The following is a 22,719-nucleotide window of genomic DNA, read 5'->3' as shown; positions in this document are numbered from 1 at the left end:
ATGGTTATCTAAACAAGGATGCTGTTGCCGAAATTTCTAGGAAACACAGATGTATTTTACGACTGACAATACAGTAGCAGTTTTGCATGTCACTCAAAAATGTCCCAGATTCCCTTATATATGGCAGTAGACAAATATCTTAACATATTCAGTGAAATGTGAAGGACAAATGACACGAATGGTAAAGTGTAAGAAGCTAGAGTTTTGAATTGCACCTGTCTTTACACAAGGAGCCTACACATTTGTGAATATTTCATTTGACATTACAGCAGCTGTCTGTACATTTTTGAATATTATTTGTGTGATCTGATTGCAGAATGATGTTGTTTCAGCTGTTTACTGACATAAGCAAATAAATTTTTCATCAGTATGCCTCTTCAGAATTGCTATGCAAGACAGATTTTTGACTCAAGAGGAAATCCTACAGTTGAGGTACATGAAATGAGGTAGTTTTGCAATAATTTCTGTTTGTGGATTAATCTTGTAGGCTAGTTATTGCCTTTATGTTGAATGTGAAGAAATTATGCATTTTTGTATTACTGAATACATTTTTCTTTTCAATTTATTTTTTAATAGGTGGACTTGTTGACAGATCAAGGCCTGTTCCGTGCCGCTGTTCCATCAGGGGCAAGTACAGGTGTTCATGAAGCCTTGGAACTTAGAGATGAGGAGAAAAACAATTACATGGGCAAAGGAGTTAGGACTGCTGTTGACAACATCAACAAAATCATTTGGCCTGCACTTTCTAAATCGGTACTGTTGTAGCCCTTATTCTAATACAATGTGACATATTACCAGCTTTCAGTCAATTCATGGTTTTCTGAGAAAGAAAAAACCTTGGCCAGACAAGTTGTGGAAGGTGTTTCTAATTGCTGTTTAGTATCACTAGAAATGAGGACTTGTATTCCAAACATAGGGGTGAAAAAGGAGGTATAAACAATCTGAAGGTTGTCATGGACACCACAGGTATGATCTTATTGGAAATTGTATGTTCTGTTGCCTCCTATCACCTTTGAACTGATCTGTCAGGATATTTAGGGGAGAACCTACAGTTTGATGTGAGCTACAAATCACATTACAACTTGGTATTTTTCATATTAATAGATCATTGTCAGAGGTGAAGGAAGCAAAAAATTACAGAAAAATCCTAGGACTAATTGAGGATTGAACCATAGACCTTCCCCATTGTGTTATGTTTAATTTTTCAAAGTGTCATCAGTCAATAAATATCCACAAAGCAGAAAAATTTAATATTTGAACACAAACACAACTGTTAAGAAGTGTTAGTCTGACTCTTGAAATTAAAAGATCAACTCATCAAGGTTGCCCATAATACTGAGGAACTGTCAACAGACCCTCCTCATTTTCTCTACAAATGTTTTGAGTGTGGGAAATACTTTCCTCACAAACCTTGCACACGTAGCCCAGTGGTACATTAGTATGTGTGGGCATTAGCGGGAAAAAAAGGCAAATATGACATGGAAAGTACTTCTGATTTTTCAGTTCCTTTATTGGAACAGGACACAATTACATAAAAATTAACATGGGACATTACCAAAGCAAAATCACAAAGCAATAAAAATGGACCCAGTTGATATGATTCCAGTAGCACACAGTAACCTCACAGAATTGAAGTTTCAGCAAGTGACAAGTAAAAGTGTCAACAGTTATGCACGACTATTCCCTAACTTGCAAATACAAGGAAGGAAAACTTACGGGCATGGGAATGGTGGACTGGCAATCAGGTGACATACGGCACACTATCCACTGTGATGCACTCATTCCTGAGAATTCTGTGATACAAAAGTAGCCTACTGATCCTGTGAAACTGTTGGGGGTGGCATGAAAAACATCAATCTAAAATTGGTCCATATGAACAAATTTCTAATGCTCTACCACTAGTGCTCAGCAAGGCTTTTGCAGGTGCCTGCAATCATTGTTCAGGTGAAGCTTGTTATTCAGACTCAGCAGTGTCGTCTTCTCTGTAGCCGTACATGTCCAGAATGCAGTCACTGTGCCTTGTGGCAAGTCAAATCTTCAAGTTCAAACAGCATAAAGGACACTCACTGTAAAACACTATCTCACTTAAATGAGCACGTCAATCATTCAGCATTGGCATGGAAAGTGCTAGTCAGGGAGTTGTTTCCATTGCATGCTTCTCTCCAGGAAAAACCCCAGAGCTGCCACAAGGCAGTGCATGGTGGAGAGAGATTTCACTATGTCGGTCCGCTTTGCTCAAAGCCGATCCAAGTCACCTGCTGTTGTTATCTGCTGAAGTTAAAAGGTGGCGAGCATGCATGCACTGCAGCATGTCGCCACATGTATATGATTTGAATTAACCAAATAAATGGTTAATATGTTCTTCTCTGATGTGTTAGGTGAAGGTGTGCTATGCAGTTAATAGATAGAGATGTTGTAAACCCCACTGAACATTTATTTCAACACTTAATTTGACATAACCAATGGAAAGGACAGGTTGGAATATTAACAATTATGAAAAGAATGGATTTCTACACACTTTAAAGATGACACATCAAGTCACAGACAAGTACAATGAAAAGACTGTTGCACACTGAGCTTTAGGCCAAATCCTTCTTCAGAAAAGAAAGAAAAACACACACATTCACACAAGCAGACACACTTCATGCACATATGACCACTATCTCTGGCCACCGTAGCCAGCGTTTTATCGGTGGATATGATATGCTGCTCCAAACTTTGCTGCCAGTAGCAAAGCATCCCTGCCAGTAGCTTGCAGCTTCCCTGCCAGGCATCACACCAATTGCCCAGATTGATGATATATTTCCCCCTCTCCTGGCCAATACGGGGAAGGATGCTTGGTGTGAGAGGTCAAAGTGCTTTTGCCACTGTACGGCACAGGTAGGCTGCTGATAGTGAGTGGTTGACCATCTTCTGCTCCATGTCATCCCTTGAAGGGAGAAGGCAGTGGAGACGCTGGCAAAGTAGGGCATTTCCGTTGGTGTGGGCATTGTCTCAGAGTGGGATGTTTGGACAGCTGGTCAGAAACCCTCGGAAGGGCATGGTGCTGACCATGGTTGTTCTTGGAATGTGGTGGCAAGAGCTGGTGGCATCTGGTGCAGACAGTTCCAATATAGCTGATTCCACTGTTTTTGTAGTTGACACCAGTTGTTGTAACCATCACCATTTGATGGACTGATGAAACATTATGGGTTTTCAGATCCAGCCTGTTGTGCCACCAAACATGCTGCCCTAATTGGAGTGCTAACTTTGTCCTCACCTAGCTCCAGTGGAGGAACAGCAGAGTGAGGTGCATCCATTGAGAGCTGGGAGGGGCCATGAAGCAGCTTGGCTGGATTGCAGCTGTTGATGAGTGTTGCTATTTTTGTTGCTAGAAAACAATTGAAATACCCTTCAGAAGTAGCCACACATAATTGTTTAAGCTTTTGAGTTTTAAAAATATGCAGACATCTTTCCATAGTGCCATTGAATGCAAACTAAAATATAGGCTTTTTTACATGATTGATGCCACTGTGGATACTGATGTGCTTAAAGATATTTACCATGAACTGTGACCCACTATCAGTAATAAGAGTACAGTGGATATCATCTTCAGTAAAGTGTTGGATCTCATGATAGTATGCATAGCTGGGCTGATTCCACATGCAGAGGTGTCAGTTGCTATAACTGAGATCACACCTTGTTGATATGTTGCTAGACATGGTGCTTATCTAAGGTTTTTAGTTGCTTAAATGCCAGTTGACAGGCCTGGGATCAATCGGATTTGGTGCCTTTTCTCTAATAAATTAAAGGACGTGAGATCTTGGTGCTCAAAAGGATTACTCAAGGATAATAACTGATTTTACCCACAGACACTCACAAGTCTTTGTTTAGTTGGAGACTTTTCTTGCTTTCTGTGTGAGTGACTGTCAGTTGGAAGTAAATAATGAACATTTGGAAAGACTATATTTAAGGTCACACTGTGAAAGTCTGTGAAACAGAAGTTGCAAATTTCACAGATGTTCAATGTTTGTTTTACATGTGATGATAATATTATCTAGGCAATTTACACATTGTGGAATACCTTGTTAGATTGTTCGGTGTGTCTTTGTCATTGCCCATTTCGGTTTAGGCAGGCCAAGACATAGTCTCAGATGTTACTGAACTAAAAATGTGTTAACATTCAGGACAAAGCAATAGATCCTTATTTTTTTGTTCTGCATCATAAAATTCCTGGCCTAAGGTGCAGGCCACTAAGGGGGTGCCTTGGGCAACATTCGTTACATACGTAAAATATTAGATATTTCGTTGCTCTTTTATTTTAAAGATAATAATTATCTGATTATAAGAAAGATTTAATTGTGAGAGTCTTTTTGTTGTGCCTGTCTGTGACTCAGCTTCTCCACTGTATGGTTAGTAGCAACTTTCCTGCTCATAACATGTGGTCTAGCGGCTAGCATTGCTGTCTCTGGCCGGGTTGGGGATTTTTATCTGCCTGGGGATTGCGTGTTTGTGTTGTCCTCATCATTTCATCATCATCATTATTTGTGACAGTTGCTAGATTGGACTGTGTAAAAAAATTGAACTGTGTAAAAATTGGGACTTTATACGGGTGCTGATGACCATGCAGTTGAGTGCCCCCCAGACCAAACCTCATCATCATCACCCTTCTCATAATACTGTTACATTCCATCCTGGATTTTCCATTGCTTGATTTAATTTTCTGATTAAAATGATAACCTCAGTGAGAATTGAAAACTATCAAATTACCTTCCTTTGAGAATGTGGAATGCACTCAACAACTGTGAGATGACATTCATAATGATGGAGAGCAGCAATCAGTTGTTTCCTTTCTGGCTTTGTTAAAGCAGATAAAGATTTTGGCTAGTAACTATCCATTATCAGTGTGTATTTCAGATTTTTGGTATATGCCATGGTGTATTCAAAATCCGAATTAATGCACTGATCAGTTGTTTCGTTTCTGGCTTTATTAAAGCAGATCGAGATTTTTGGGCTAGTAACTAGCCATTATCAATGCAGTATTTCAGATTTTCGATACATGCCATAGTGTGTTCAAAACCTGAATTACTGCACTGATAATGATGAGTTACTAACTGAAATCTGGATTTGCTTTAATAAAGCCAGAAAGGAAACAACCAATTGCTGCTCTCCATAATTTTGAATGAAAAATATTATTTTATTTTCAGAAATGCTAATCCTAAAAGATATTTTTTTCTCTTTCCTGTTGTTCAATACCATACATCCCTAGATTGCTTGAAAATGAGAACTTCTACTTTTGAATTTAACAGGTTTTATAAAAACTCGAAAATTTTTCTATAAATTGAAGTAGTTTTGATTATATTTTTAGATATTAGTCTCATGACAAGAAAAATCTTGTATTATTTGACATAATATTCAAATTCTTCTTAAGGATTTGTAATAGACACAGTTTTCAAAAATACCAAAAGCTACCAAAACATGTGTGTAAATTTCAAAATAAATAAGTTCCAAACAATAGCAATTTTGTGTACTCTACTCAGAACTGAAATTGTTAACTAAGTTAACCAAATATAAGTACAAATGGGTCAGTATCTTTCAATGATATTGAGTGATGCCTTCCAGTTGAAGCAACAGGAAATGGGCCTACTCCTTCAAAATATTGTGAGTTGTGACTGACTGCTGATGGTGGTGTTGCTTTCTTGCCACTGGAGATCTATATCCAGCAAATGATCCATGCGGTAGTATGAAGTTGATGATGATTTTGTTTAACTCACAACTGATATGTATAATTAAATTGTAAAACAAATGTAATGAAGAAATGAGACATGAAAATTAAAGCACATATGTTGTTCATAAAATCTATAAACTAAAATCTGGGAGTTCTCCTTTTCAGACAATGTCAGTTCAGTCCAGTATATTCTCATTGGTTCTCTGATCTATCCATCTAATCTTCAGCATTTTTCTGTAGCCCCACATTTCTATACTGCATACCATCCACATTTCACTTCTATATGAGACTACATTCCAGACATAATTTCTGAAAAGATTAGCTAGCATGTAAATTTATATTAGATGTTACAATATTTCCCTCTTTCAGAAGCACTTGACACAAAAATAAGCAAACCATGATTACCTAAATGGCGCGACAAAAGTGTGTGGCCAAACTTTCAGGAATCATTCTTGATGTGTAAAGGAAGAAAATGTTGCATGGAGATGAGTCAAGAAATGCTTTATTTCCATGTTATAGCTCAGTTTCCACATTTTGACACAGAGGAAAAGAACATTTCAGCACATTATGTAACCCTTTCCTAAATGAAATGTTCAGAATGTCCTCTATTTTTAAGGATTCCTGTAGCAATCAGCTGCTGATCTACATCTGCCTCTTCATCATTGATCCCTGATGTGATGGTATATCCCTAAAGAACTGCATATTGCTTCACAATCTTCCACAGTATGACATGAAGACTTTGTATGTCTTATACTGGGTTTCTGTATATAACAGCTTTCAAATGCCCCCACAACTAACAGCCTAGTGAGTTATGATCCAGTGAGCATATACGCCACTGAATTGGTCTGCCTCTTCCTATCCCTCTGTCATGGAATCTGTTATCTAGAAGCCTACGAAAATTAATACTGAAATGAGGAGCAGCTCCATTGTGTATGAAGTACATCACTCATGAAGCCACGTGCCCTAACAGAAAAGATAAGAGTATTCTCTAAGAAAGCAGGGTACCTTTCTCTGCTGAGCATGCGTGGAAGAGCACAAGGTCCTAACAAAAAGTCTCCAACAATGCTTGCCCAATTGTTGACAGGAATTCTTTGTTGATGATGCAGTTGCACAATTTCATGAGAATTTTCCACAGCCCATCCATGGTGATTGTGAAATTTCATAGTCTTATCACATTGAAATGAAACCTCATCCATGAACATCACATTTGCACTAAAGTGAGGGTTAACACATTGTGGAATGAACCATTCACAGAAGTGTACCCACACGGGACTATCAGCTGCTGATCTACATCTACACCTACGTCTACGTGATTACTCTGCTATTCACAATAAAGTGCCTGGCAGAGGATTCAATGAACCACCTTCAAGTTGTCTTTCTACCATTCCACTCTCGAACGGCATGTGGGAAAACGAGTTCTCAAATTTTTCCATACAAGACCTGATTCCTCTTATTTTATCGTGTTGATCATTTCTCCCTATGTAGGTGGGTGCCAACAGAATGTTTTCGCAATTGGAGGAGACGACTGGTGATTGAAATTTCATGAGAAGATCCCATTGCAATGAAAAATGCCTTTGTTTTAATGATTGCCACTCCAATTCACGTATCATGTCTGTGGCACAATCTCCCCTACTTCGTGATAATACAAAACGAGCTGTCCTTCTTTGAATTTTTTTGATGTCATCCATCAGTCCCATCTGATGCGGATCCCACACCGCACAGCAATACTCCAGAATAGGGTGGACAAGTGTGGTGTAAGCAGTCTTTTTAGTAGACCTGTTGCACCTTATAAGTGTTCTGCCAATGAATCGTAGTCTTTAGTTTGCCCTACCCACAACAATATCTATGTGATCATTCCAATTTAGGTTATTTGTAATTGTAATCCCTAAGTATTTAGTTGAATTTACAGCCTTAAGATTTGTGTGACTTATCGCATAATCGAAATTTAGTGGATTTCTTTTAGTACTCATGTGATTAACTTCACACTCATCTTTATTGCCACTTTTCACATCATACTGATATCTTATCTACATCATTTTGCAATTCGTTTTGGTCGTCTGATGACTTTACAAGACGGTAAATGACTGCATCATCTGCAAACAATCTAATAGGCTACTCAGATTGTCTCCTATGTCATTAATATAGATCAGGAACAGTAGAGGGCCTTTAACACTTCCTTGGGGAACGCCAGATATTACTTCTGTTTTATTCGATGACTTTCGATCTATTACTATGAACTGTCATCTTTCTGGCAGGAAATCATGAATCCAGTCGCACAACTGAGACGATATTCAATAGGCAGGCAGTTTGATCAGAAAGTGCTTGTGAGGAACAGTGTCAAAAGCTACTTGAAAACTAAAAAAATGGAAACAACTTGATATCCCCTGTCGATAGCACTCATTACTTTATGGGTATAAAGAGCTAGTTGTGTTTCACAAGAACGATGTTTTCTGAATCTGTGCTGACTATGTGTCAATAAATAATTTTCTTCAAGGTAATTCATAATGTTTGAACACAGTACGTGTTCCAAAACCCTACTGCAAATTGACATTAGTGATATGGGCCTGTTATTCAGCGGATTACTCCCATTTCCCTTGTTGGCTATTGGTGTGGCTTGAGCGATTTTCCAGTCTTTAGGTACAAAACTTTCTGTGTGCTAGCAGTTGTATATAATTGCTAAATATGGAGCTATTGTAGCAGCATACTCTCAAAGGAGTCTGACTGGTATGCAATCTGGACCAGAGGCCTTGCCTTTATTAAGTGATTTAAGCTGCTTTGCTACATCAAGGATATCTACTTCTGTGTTTCTCATCTTCACAGTTGTTCTTGATTGGAATTCGGCAATATTTACTTCATCTTCTTTGGTGACGGAGTTTTGGAAAACTGTGTTTAATAACTCTGCTTTGGTGGCACTGTCATCAGTGAATTCACCGTTGTTATTGTGCAGTGAAGGTATTGATTGCGTCTTAGCACTGATGTGCTTTATATATGACCAGATTATCTTTGGGTTTTCTGCCAGATTCTGAGACAGAGTTTCATTGTGGAAATTATTAAAAGCATCTTGCATTGAATCATGCGCTATATTCCAAACTTCTGCAAAACTTTGCCAGTTTTAGGGATTTCGCATTCTTTTAAATTTGGCATGCTTTTTTCATGGCTTCTGCAACAGCATTCTGACACGTTTTGTGTACCGTGGGGGATCAGTACCACCACTTATTAATCTATGTGGTATATATCTCTCAATTATTGTTGATACTATCTCTGAAATCATTCCACATCTTTTCTATGCTTATGTGATCACATCAGAAGGAGAGGAGACTGTCTCTTAAAAAGGCCTTAAGAGCATTTATATCAGCTTTTTTAAATAGATGTACTTTCCGTTTCTTTTTGATGGTTGTAGGTGTTACAGTATTCAGCCTAGCAGCAACTGCCTTGTGGTTGCTAATCCCTGTGTTCGTCATGATACTCCCTATTCGTCCAGGATCATTTGTTGCTAAGAGGTCAAGTATGCTTTCAGAACAAATTACACTTCGAGTGGGCTCATGAACTAATTGTTCAAAATAATTTTCTTAGAAAGAATTCAGTACAATTTCGGATGACATTTTATGCCTGTCACCGCCTTTAAATGTATAGTTTTTCCAGCATATTGAGCGTAGATTGATGTCGTCACCGACTGTTAAGTTATTTTAAAAAATTTTGGCCGAACTTATTTCTGGCTTTAGCCAGCTTTCTGTACCTATAACTATTTGAGCTTCAGTGCTTTCTATCAGAGCTTGGAGCTCTGGTTCTTTTCCAACACAGCCATGACAATTTACAACTACAATACCGATTGTTTCTACAACTACCTTACTGTGCTTTACTTGTCCCCTTTTAGAAGTACGCCCTTTCTGTGGTTTCCCGGGACCCTCTAACCTAAAAAACCACTCAGTCCCTTCCACACAGCCCCCTCTACCCATGTAGCAGCTTCCTGTGTGTAACGAACTCCTGACCTATTAAGTGGAACCAGGAAACCCACTATCCGGTGGTGCAAGTAAAGGAATCTGCAACCTACATGGTCACAGGACTGCCTGAGCCTCTGAGTCAGACCCTCCACTTGGCTCTGCACCAAAGGACCACTGTAAGTACTGTCAATGATGCTGCAGATGGTGAGCTCTGCCTTAATCTTGCAAGCAAGACTGGCAGTCTTTACCATTTCTGCTAACTGCCCAAAACCAGAGAGAATCTCCTCCGATCCAAAGTGACACATGTCATTGGTACCAAGATGGGCCACCACCAACAGTTGGCTGCACCCTGTACTCTTCATGGCATCCGGAAGCACCCTTTCCACATTTGGAATGACTCCCCTCAGTATGCACATGGAGTACACATTGGCTTCCTTCCCCTACTTGGCAGCCATGTTTCTAAGGGGCCCCATCACGTGTGTAACATTGGAGCTCCCAACTACCAGCAAACACACCTTCTGTGAATGCCCAGATCTTGTAGGCTGAGAAGCTTCCTCTGGAACAGGGAGGATGACTGCATCCGGCTCAGAGACTTCATCAGCCACATATAATGCCCGAAACCTCTTCGTCAAACAATTCGGGGAGGCCCTACAATCGGCCCCTCAGAAAGTCTTTCATTGCCTGCCAGACTTTGGAATGATCTCCCAGTCGACCACAGTTGAGGGATCAACCTCAGTGCATGCAATACCCTGAGTGGCCACAGCAGTGTACTGATCGGGGGACATGTGGGATGTGCTTGATGTTCCTTGCATACCTGCCTCCGACCCCCCACAGCGATGCCCCTTGGCAGTAGCCTCAAGGTGTGTGACAGAAGCCAACACAGCCTGGATCTTTGAGCAAAGGATCAACAACTCAGGTCACATCTGTACACAGCAATCACAGTTCCTATCCATTACTGAAGCTGTTCCTGTTCGAAGCTCATAAAAATATGTAATAAATGAATGGTGTACTCGAATTATCACCAGTAGAAACTCATGGTGCTCTCTCACTGATGGTCTAACCAACAGTGAAGTATTCTAACCAAACAAAACAAAAGCCTGTACAATACGAGGTTCAATACAAGAGTCGATGACAACAGCAGTGCTCTATGTTACAATGTTATTAAAATAAGATGTTGTGCCTAGGAAGCAGTCAAACATGCAAGAATTTACAAAAATAAACTAGTAATTACACATAGTGCCTGCATGTGCTGTAAATGGTAGGGATACAGCAGGTTCTCCTATAGCACTCTCCAGACTGTCATGTGGTCAGCATTATTTTCAGTTAATTATCTTACACTGACACTAGGGCTATTATCAACTGCATGAAGAAGTTCTTTCTCCAGTTAGGTATACTCATCCATTTAGGCCTCTCGCAGATGTGAGCTGTAGGCTTAAACTTGTCATTCTCCTTAAGATTGCTTCAAATGTCCTGCTCTTAGGGTACCATTGTTCTGGAAATCACTCCCAATACAAACATTGAGCACCACAGCCACTGCCATCTGCTAACTCAAACAGCAAATGAGCATCTGCCAACTCCACGGTTGAGTATACTTCCATTGAAGTGTACAGGAAACTAAGTCAATGATGGACACTAAACAGCTGATGCAAGTAGATCAGTGAGGTTAGTCACATATAAACAGAAGCAGAGAAGTGAGTAATGTGTGAACATTACCTTTCTTGCATAGGAACAACAAACAATGGTGGTGAATCTAAGAATAACAATTCACTGTACATTCTAACAAGACATAACCAAGAGGATATTCTCAACATTTCCTGTAAGAAAATGTTTTATTTATTGCTGGTACATACAGATTTGTGTGTTCTCCATAAGTATATCTATTACTTCTACATAAAGACAAGTCACTATAACTAATAATGTTGAAAAATACTTTTTACTTCCAATTCTTACACAATACTCTAATAAACAGTCAGACATATGTAAGCTATATATGTTCTTCATATACAGGGTGAGTCAAAAAGTGCTTTACAGCTTTGGAATGATATAGAAATTTATTGAGATAAATTACAGAATGGGTAGATGTGTCATTATGTAGCAAACAACAAGTTTGTTTCACGAAGTGCATCAGTATGACATTCAGCCACCAGAAGTGCCATTGTAGTGCACAATTAAAATGGCTACTTTCACTGCTGTGGAGCATGCTTGCCATGCGTTTTAGTTTTCATGAAGTGAACTCTGCAATAACTGTTCAGCATAATTTTGCACCAGATATGTTAAAGAACCTCCAAGTGGGCCTACAATGTACTGTTGCACAAGAAATTTGTTGAGGTGGGTTGTTCACTACGATATGATAAATCAACAGGTCACCCGCATGTTGATTATATTGAACAGGTTAGGGAGAGCATTGCCTGCATTCCTCAACAATCAACATGACATTTGTCTCGCGAGGCTAGCATTCCACAGAAGAGTGTTCGGTGCGTACTATGTAGTTGTTTAGACTTGAAACCATACAGATTCACAAAGGCACAGCACATTAGTAATGCAGGTAAGGTTACTTGTGGGAAATTCCATGCCAAAATGTTGCATTGGATAGACATTCCTGGATGCAGAACTCTTCAGTGATGAGTCAACATTTCATATAAGTGGCATGGTGAAAGCACACCCCAAAGTTAATGTGTTTTGTGCCATTAGCATACTGAAAGTGTATGGCCCTTTCTTCTTCTTGGAGAAAACTGTCACTGGTAGTGTGTATTTGGGTATGTTTGAATTTTTTTTTAATTCTGCAGACAAATGAAGATGACTGAGATGGGATAGCTTATTACCAGCAAGATGGTGCACCACCACGTTTTCTCATGGAAGTTTGACGTTTCCTTGGTAGTTGGTTCCCAGCTCAGTGGACTGGCCATCAAGGGCCAATTACATGGCCACCTTGCTCCCCAGACTTGTCACCACTGGATTTCTTTCTCTGGGATTTCATTAAAGACCATGTGTATGTTTCTCCCCTACCAAACCAATTTAGCGGACCTAAAAAATCGAATCTACGTTGCTGTCGCACAAGTTACACCTGATTTTCTGCAATCTATGTGGTAAGAAATTGATTACCAGTGGGATGTTTGCTGCATCACAAATGGTAGTTACATCAAAGCAAAATGACACTTGAAACTTTTATGTGAAACTTGAGATTGTTTGGTACAAAATGACACACCTGCCAGTTCTGTTAGTAATCTCAGTAAATTTCTATATCATTCCGAAGTTGTAAAGTGCTTTTTGACTCACGTGGAACATTGTTACCAAAAATCTCGAAAAAATCTTGACCAGCTTACTTCAGATTTTTACACAGTTTTCTAATGAATATACAGACGGACATACGCTATGGTTTTCTAATATATGTAATGTATAAACATATGTGTAATATGTAATGGGGAAACATTACCAGAAATCTGGAAAAGTTCTTTACTAATTTACTTAAAAATTTTACACAATACTACAATTAACATTTGGATAGATAGAGGCTTATTTTGTCTTAATACATATAAAATGTAGTTGTATGTGTAGTATGTAAAGTGGAACATTGTTACCAAAAATCTTGAAAAGTTCTTGACCAGTTTACTTCAGATTTTTACATGATACTCTAATGAACATTTGAATTAACATAGGATGTATATCTTTGTAGCGTATACAGGGTGATTATAATTAAAGTTAAACTTTCAAACTGCTGTAGAAATAATACCACTTTTCAGAATGACGTCAAACTGCAACGGAATACTATCGGAGAAGGGGGAAAACGTATGGCAGAAGAAAGCCGTAGATGTAGGTAACTTGCAGCAGTCCTCAGCAATTAGGAGGCCTAGGTTAGTTGCAAAGTCTAGCAGAAAGAAGGTTGTGCTGCTAGGTAGTTCCCACGGTAGAGGTGTGGGCCAGCAGTTGCAGGAAGTGTTGGGGAGGGAGTACCAGGTCATCAGCATTGTGAAGCCTAGTGCAGGGTTGGCTCAGGTGACTGAAAGCATAGGGGAGTTATGTAAGAATTTTACGAAAGAGGATCAGGTAGTGATAGTGGGTGGAGCAGGGAACAGTCTCGATAGGGACGGGGAATATGATGTCAGTGGTGACTTGGTTAAGATAGCTACTCAAACTGGTGGTACTAATGTGCATTTTGTGCAACTGTTTCAGCGTCATGATCGGCCTCACCTTAATGCGGCTGTTAGGCGCGTCAATGTGGGGCTGGGGAGGGCACTGATGGCGGAGGGCATGGATCACATCTCAGTGGTGCCAGTTGGGTCTATCAGTAGATGGGGTTTCACTAGGCATGGCCTGCACCTCAATAGGTATGGGAAGGGGAGGCTGGCTACGCTTATAGGTGACAGTGTAGTGGGTGGTGGTGGTAGTGGCATCACTCATGGAAAAATTCCTGTAGTAGTTGGTGTTAGAGCTGCACCTTTTTTAGACTGAAGTCAGCTGATAGGTATACCTGCTTAAAGGAAGTGCCTCTAACTAAGGGCTCACCTCCAGAGGATGTAATGTTTCCAAGTAGAGAAGGAATTAGCATATTTCATCAAAATATAAGAGGTATTAGAGATAAAGTTAGTGAACTGCTAATAGATGCTAACTCTGAAATTATTGGTATATCTGAGCACCACTTAAATAATTTGATAATTCAGAGGCTTCCTTTACCAGCCTACAGATTAGCTCGCTGTTTCTCAAGGAGTTCCTTGCGGGGTGGGGGAGTGGCTCTGTACGTAAAAAACAGTGTTTCATTGGAGACCATAGACATATCACGACACTGCACTGAACAGATATTTGAAAGTTGTGCAGCATTAGTTGAATTTAGTAAAACTAAACTTCTAATTGCTGTTGTTTATAGGTCCCCTAACTCCGACTTCAGAGCATTTTTGCTTAAGCTAGAGAAGGTTCTTGATTCACTTTGTAGGAAGTACCAGAAAGTAGTTCTATGTGGTGACTTCAATATTAAATTTGTACATGATTGTGCAAGAAAAAGAATGTTGGTAGATCTCCTAAATTCATATGATCTGATGCAAACTGTGTTTTTCCCAACTAGGGTGCAGGGGAACAGTAGCACAGTCATAGACAATATTTTTATTCATTCTTCATTACTAGATGGGCATTCTGTTAGTAAAAGGGTGAGTGGTCTTTCAGACCATGATGCACAAATTTTAACACTAAAAGGTTTTTGTACTCTAACCAATGTCGTATTTAATTACAAACTATGTAGGAAAGTTAATCCAACAGCAATAGAGAGTTTTTCAAAACTTGTCAAGGAACAAGAGTGGCAAGATGTTTATAGTGCCGATAATATAGATGATAAATACAATGCTTTCCATAACACATTTCTCATGCTCTTTGAGAGTTGCTTTCCATTAGAATATTCTAAACGGAGTACTAGCAGTAATGGACAGCCCGGTTGGCTGACTAGTGGGATAAGGATATCATGTAGAACAAAGCGGGAATTATATCAAAATGTTAGAAGTAGTCACATTCAAGCTACGGTAGCCCATTACAAACAGTATTGTAAGGTGCTTAAAATGTCATTAGCAAGGCAAAAAGTATGTGGTATGCAAATAGAATAGCTAATTTACAGGATAAAATTAAAGCCATATGGTCAGTTGTGAAGGAAGTGTCTGGTCAGCAGCACAAGGTTGACGATATAAAGTCAGTTTGCAGTAATAATATTTCTGTTACTGATAAATCAGATATATCTACAGTATTTAACAACCATTTTCTGAGCATTGCTGGTGAATTAAATAAAAATTTAGTATCTACAGGAAATCATATAAATTTCTTAGCAAATGCCTTTCCGAGATTGACGTCTGAAATACTGCTCTGTGATACAGACAAGAAGGAGATTGAGACAATAATCAAATCACTGAAGACTAAGGACTCTCATGGTTATGATGGAGTGTCTAGTAGAATATTAAAGTACTGTGCGGCACATGTTAGCCCTGTATTTAGCCATATTTATAATTTTTCCTTTAGGAATAGTCAGTTTCCTGAACGATTTAAGTACTCAGTAGTAAAGCCGCTTTATAAAAAGGGAGAAAGGGATAATGTAGATAATTTTAGACCTATTTATATGCCATCAGTGTTTGCAAAAGTTATTGAAAAGGCTGTATATGTAAGGTTAATTGATCATTTTATATCACACGATTTGCTATCAAATGTACAGTTCGGCTTTAGAAGTCGTTTGACAACTGAAAATGCTATATTCTCTTTTCTCTGTGAGGTACTGGATGGGCTTGGCGTATTTTTTGATTTAACAAAGGCATTTGACTGTGTTGATCACACAATATTGCTCCAGAAGTTGGACCATTGCGGAATAAGGGGAGTAGCTCACAATTGGATCACCTCTTACTTTAGCAACAGGCAGCAAAAGGTCATTATTCACAATGTTGATAACGGCTGTGATGTGGGATCTGAGTGGGGTACTGTCAATTGGGGGGTGCCCCAGGGATCAGTGTTGGGGCCGCTCCTGTTCCTTATTTATATAAATGATATGCCCTCTAGTATTATGGGTAACTCTAAAATATTTCTGTTTGCTGATGACACTAGCTTGGTAGTAAAGGATGTTGTGTGCAACATTGACTCGGTTTCAAGTAGAGCAGTACATGACCTCAGTTCATGGCTTGTAGAAAATAAACTAACGTTAAATCACAGTAAGACTCAGTTTTTACAGTTCCTAACACACAATTCAGCAAAACCTGACGTTTTAATCTCACAGAACGGGCATATGATTAGTGAAACTGAACAGTTCAAATTCCTAGGTGTTCAGATAGATAGTAAGCTGTCGTGGAAAGCCCACGTTCAGGTTCTTGTTCAAAGACTTAAGTGAGTGATATTTCGACATGTAAATTAGTCTACTTTGCTTATTTTCATTCACTTATGTCATATGGTATTATGTTTTTGGGTAACTCTTCCCATTCTAGAAGGATATTTTTGGCTCAGAAACGGGCGGTTCAGGCAATAAGTGGTGTGAGTTCACGAACCTCTTGTCGACCTCTTTTCATGAGTCTGGGTATTTTGACATTGGCCTCTCAATATGTATATTCCTTATTGTCATTTCTTGTTACCAATATTAGTTTATTTCCAAGAATAAGCAGCTTTCACTTGGTTAATACTCGGCAGAAATCAAACCTCCATTTGGATCGGACTTCCTTAACTCTTGTGCAAAAAGGTGTGCAGTATACTGCTGCATCCATTTTCAATAAGCTGCCACTTGAATTCAAAAATCTTAGCAGTAATCCATGCGCTTTCAAATTGAAACTGAAGAGTTTCCTCATGGGTCACTCCTTCTATTCTGTCAAGGAGTTCCTTGAAAAATTAAGATGATTCTCATTGTACTGCTGATAGCGTTTGCTTAAACTTATGGACTGATTTTCTTTCAGGTTCATGAACATTTATTTTTATCTCTTATTACTTTTTATGTTGTAAGTTCATGTACTGACACGTTCCATGACCTTGGAGATTTGCTCCTCAGTTTGGTCCTACGGAACTTGACATTTAAATAAATAAATAAATAAATAAATAAAAATAGTTACAAAATACAGCAATAGATGGCACTGTAAGCTTTATAATTTAACAGTGGTCAACTACAAATGACAAATGAGTCACACAGCAATGCCTAAGGTGTACATTTGACGTTAAACAAACTGCACTACTCAGTGTGCATGAGTGTATAGGTGTGATACTGTTAGTTACGTAATCCCATCCACCACGGCAAGGTCATATGACATCGCATGGGAAAAGTCAGTTTTTAATTATCCTGATGCCAAAAACCGCATAAAAAGTGTGAATCAAAATCAACTCAGATATTTATTTATGTGTGACTGGCGCAAAACATGTTCAGTATGTTGTCCATCGTTTTCTGCAGCAAGTTGAAATCAACAAACAGCATGTTCCACAATTGATAGAAGTGTTTCCAGGATCACATTCAGAATGTGTTGCACAATGCATGCCTTCAATGCACCTAAGTTTGCATTTGGAACACTGAATGCAACATCTTTCAGATAGTCCCACAGCCAGAAGTCACACGGATTAGGATCAGGTGATCGGGACGGCCAGGCCGACAATTCTAGCATTTCTGAAATGCAGCTGCTTAACTGGATTTGCAATGTGTGGAGGTGTGCCATCTTGCATAAAAATGATCTCATCCATACATCCACGCTGTTGGAGAGCTAGAATGATGAGGTTGGGCAAAAGACACCCATAGCGCTTACCATTGATGATGCAGGTAACAGGACCAGAAGCACCTGTCTCGTAGAAAAAATATGGCCCTATGATAAATGATGCCATAAACCCGCACCCCACAGTGACCTTTTCAGGATGAAGTAGTACTGGTTGATTAGCGTGTAGATTTTCCGTTGCCCATATTCAACAATTCTGTGTATTGACATATCCTGTCAGATGAACGTGGGCTTCGTTTGTCCACAAAATCTTCCATGGCTTATTATTGTCCATTTCCATGTGAGGAAGAAATTCTAAAGGAAAGGTCTCTCTTTCTGGCTGGTCAACAGGAAGCAGCTCATGCACATGGATAATTTTGAATTGATATCAAAGAAGGATGTTTCATAGGATCTTATGCACCATGCTTACGGTTATGTCCAATGTTCGGGCAATTCTCCATGCACTGCATGTTTACACACCACCACTCGTCTCCTCCTGCATTGCTGTGGCCACTGCTTCCACAGACGTCGAATCAATTTGTTTCCTCCCTCTACCAGGTTGGACACCAAAAGAACCCGTCTTGTCAAATTTCTGAATCATTTTCTCCAGACCTACAGCAGTCATCGAACCAATGCCTTTCCTCAAACCCTTCTGTGTCTGGAACTTCTGCAGAGTGATGTGTGCACACTCATCATTCTTGTAATACAACTTTACAAGCAGAGCGCGATCCTGCATTGAGACAGTAATGGCAAAAGTCACTGAAGCGAAAGGAGGAAAAGCCATGTACCTGCCGTGTTTATACCAACGTCAATGGGCCGTGCGCATGACAGGTGTCTTCATTTATGTATTCTGACATTTGCAGCACCATCTATTGATCAATGTTCCCACTATTTTTTTTTTACTGCCATAAGTTTTCTCCCTTCTCCGATAACACTCCGTTGCAATTTGACGTCATTCTATCCAGTGGTGTTATTTCTACAGCATTTTGAAAGTTTAACTATAATTTTAATCACCCTGCGCACTTTATAAATATATATTTAACATATAAACGGGAACATTGTATCCAAAAATCACGAAAAGTTCTTATCTGATTTATCTCAGTTTTTTACATGAGGTTCTAATGAATATTCAGGTGGACATATGCTATACAGGGTGATTCAGCTGCCCCTACTGATGTCGTTTTGTGCAATCTGCACTACATCTGTATCAGGAACAGTATCCATACAGGCAACAGCCACATAATTGGTGTAATTTACCTCTCAAAGCTTTGGATGAGTGTTAGCAAATGGAATCATAATGGGCAACTTGTCAATTTTAAGACTAATAAACTAATGTAAGGTAACAATAGATATATGTACCTTAACATGGATATCATTTATTAAAATCTATGGATATAGTATATATGGTGTTACTCTTTAGAGAGATACTATATCACATGGTCATCATTCAAGAAATCTTCTACACTATAACAGCATTTACTTTTAAAATATTTTTCCAGGTTTCCTTCAATACTTTTTAGAACTGAGTCACTTTTTCCTGCTTGGATTTTATTTATAAATTTCATGCCCATGTGGTGTGGGGTTTTTTCATATAGACTGATGAGCTAAAGAAACTGGTTTACCTGCCTAATATCATGTAGGGCGGGCCGGGAGCATGCAAAAGTGCCACAACATGACATGGCATGGACTCAACTTATGTCGGAAGTAGTGCTGGTGAATCCTGCAGTGGTGTCCTTAAATCTGTAAGAGCACAAAGGGGTAGAGGTCTCTTCTGAATAGCACGTTGCAAGGCATCCCAGATATGCTCAATAATTTTCATGTTTGGGGAGTTTGGTGGCCAGCAGAAGTGTTCAAACTCAGAAGAGTGTTCCTTGAGCCTCTCTGTAGCAATTCTGGATGTGTGGGGTGTCACATTGTCATGCTGGAATTGCTCCCCAAGTCTGTCAGCATGCACAATGGACATGAGTGGAAGCAGATGATCAGACAGGACACTTATGTACGTGTCACCTGTTAGAGTCATTTCTAGATGTACCAGGGGTCCCATATCACTCGAACTGCACATGCCCCACACCATTACAGAGCCTCCATCAGCTTGAACAGTCCCCTTCTGATATGCAGGGTCCATGGATTCATGAGGTTGTCTCCATACCCGTACACATCCATCCGCTTGATACAATTTGAAACGAGACTTGTCTGACCAGGAAATATGTTTCCAATCATCAACAGTTCAGTTTCATTGTTTGGGGAGGGGACGGGGGGAGGGGGGGGGGGAGGGGGAGGGGGCAGGGCAGTCATCAATGGTACACGAGTGGGCCTTCAGCTCTGGAAGCCCATATCAATGATGTTTTGGTGAATGGTTAGCATGCTGACACTTGCTGGTGGCACAGCATTGAAATCTGCAGCAATTTGCGGAACAGTTGCACTTCTGTCATGTTGAATGATTCTCTCCAGTCATTGGTGGTCCCATTCTTGCAGGATCTTTCTCCGGCCGCAGAGATGCCGGAGATGTGATGTTTTACTCGATTTATGACATTCATGGTACACTCCTGAAATGGTCATACGGGAAAATACCCACTTCATCATTGCCTTGGAGATGCTGTGTAGCGTCGTTCTTGCACTGAGTATAACATCACATTGTCCTACGTCTAATCTCATACTGATGCAGGAAGTAGTTGTCCTCAAAAAGTTGTGGGGTTTGAATGTCTCTGTTTACAGTGCTTAATCTTTTGCTGGCGGTTCAGAAATGTTGTCTTATACAGTATGTAACACAATCAGAAACAACAGGAGATATCAAAAGGAAGCATGGAAGTGACAACATTCCAGTATATAACCCAGTGAAAAGAATAACATATGCCTCACTGCATTAATGTGCTAAAGCAGTATCATAAATAAACATTGTGCCATAGGTATAACACATTGTATACTTTATCCGTTACTCTCTGTCATTTTGACAGTGTGCTTCACATCTGCTGAGCAAACTGGCCAACAACATTGTTCTGTCATGTGGGATTGCATAAAATGACATCAGTAGGTGCAGCTGAATCACCCCGTATATTTTTTAATATTTATAAGGGGCAATAAAAAGTTACCATTTAAAGACTGTACAGTCTAGAATTGGTAAGCATAACAGGTAAAACTGCTGAGGGCAGTGAGGCAATCATCCTTCTGGTGAACCAGGTTGATGATACTCATTTAGTAACACACCAGGTCCTGTTTTGTGAAGAAGTCTGTAAATGCCTGCTCCACATCCTCATCTGACATGAGTTGTGAAATCTTCAATGCCTTTGTTAAGGAACTGATGGTGTGATAATTGCATTACAATTAATATGGACTGTGAGATGGGTGCTTGAGTGTCCCCCACTTAAGTTGGTATAATTTATGGTTTATGACATTTGCGATATGGGTATGTGCATTATGGTGTGCAAAGCACCCAGCATGGACTTGATGTACCACTCCACAACAGTGGTTTTTGACAGACATACTGCTCCATACATATTATTCATTCTCTGATGGATGCCTACAAGTGTTTGTCCTTCAGCAGCCAGGAAAAGAATAACAGTCTTTTGGTCCTGTTTGGACACGTGTGATAGTAACATTGCCATAGATCACATTTCCACATTTACTGTGTGCATGTCATAAAGACATGAATGCAACACTAATCTTTTGCCTGCACGTCAGTGTTTATATATCCGCATTGGAGTCAGGCTATGTTGCATATACACTGCAGCAATGCTTTCAAGTGGAAACTTTTTGATCGAAGTAAATTTGCTGTATTAGGTACAAATGTTCTACCTGTTGGTGACATGTGAAAGTTTTTTGGGGTCCAGGATTCGAACTGAGATTTCCTGCTTATCGCGAGCAGTTGCCTAAATTTCCATATGTCACACTGTCTACATCCCTATGTTGTAATCTCTTACTTTCATCACTGAATGATCGCAGCTTAATTCTGTATTCCTGCATTAGTGAGAACAAGACTATGGGGAATCAAGACCTGTGAATTATCATCTAGTGCCCTTATCGGCACATAATATTTATATTAATGTCTACATCCTTATACCATATTATCTTTGCATTAGTGAGAATAAGACTATGGGGAATTGAGACCTATGAATTATCATCCAGTTCCCACCTGATCATGTAATAATTACGTTGCTTGCCTGGTTAGCCGTGCGGTCTAACGCACAGCTTTCCGGATTGGGAAGGAGCACCTGGTCCCCGGCATGAATCCGCCCAGTGTACTTGTGTTGTGGTCCAGTGAGCCAGCCAATCTGTGGATGGATTTTAGACAGTTTTCCACCTCCCTTGATGAATGCGAGCTGGTTCCCCTTATTCTGCCTCAGCTACACTATGTCGGCGATTGCTGCGCAAACAAGTTCTCCATGTACGCGTACACCACCATTACTCTGCCACGCAAACATAGGGGTTACACTCGTCTGCTGTGTGATGTTCCCTGGGGGGGAGTCCACCGGGGACCAAACCACACAATAACCCTGAAAGAATTGTTCAGTGTTGGGCAGCAGAGGAGTGAAGTGGACTGTGGTAGTCGTCTTGGGGTTGTGGACCACTGTGGCTGCATTGGGGACGGAGTCTCTCTGTCATTTCTAGGCCCCCGGTTAACATACAATATTTATGTTGATAATTATTGACAGATGTTCAAAATAAATTTGCTGGATGTGAATTACATGGCATCAGCTGTAGTAGGTGCAGATTTTCTACCTGTTGGTGACATTTGAAAATTTGTACCAGTCTGTGACTCTAACATGTTACAGAGTGACCTGTGGAAGTCTGGATCGGTTGGGGAGTTGTGCACGAGTAGTCTAATGGCACTCATGATAAGCGGGATATCTAGATTAGAGTCCCACTCTGGCACAAATTTCCATGTCACCATTAGCTAGAA

General features: G+C 39.8%; 1 protein-coding gene across 1 annotated transcript in view; it reads left to right on the top strand.

The window, feature by feature from the left end:
* Positions 1-369: 369 nt before the first annotated feature.
* Positions 370-22,719, top strand: part of LOC124607296 (enolase-like) — a 127,777-nt gene continuing 105,427 nt past the window's right edge. Inside the window, exons 1-2 of the mRNA XM_047139588.1 lie at positions 370-432; positions 577-753. Of these exons, the coding sequence (XP_046995544.1) occupies positions 370-432; positions 577-753 (240 nt within the window). The remainder of the gene's footprint in view (positions 433-576; positions 754-22,719) is intronic.

This window comes from Schistocerca americana, chromosome 3 (assembly GCF_021461395.2).
Source record: "Schistocerca americana isolate TAMUIC-IGC-003095 chromosome 3, iqSchAmer2.1, whole genome shotgun sequence".
Taxonomy (NCBI): domain Eukaryota; kingdom Metazoa; phylum Arthropoda; class Insecta; order Orthoptera; family Acrididae; genus Schistocerca; species Schistocerca americana.
The sequence above is the reverse complement of the archived record's forward strand: the minus strand, read 5'-3'. Positions and strand labels throughout refer to the sequence as shown.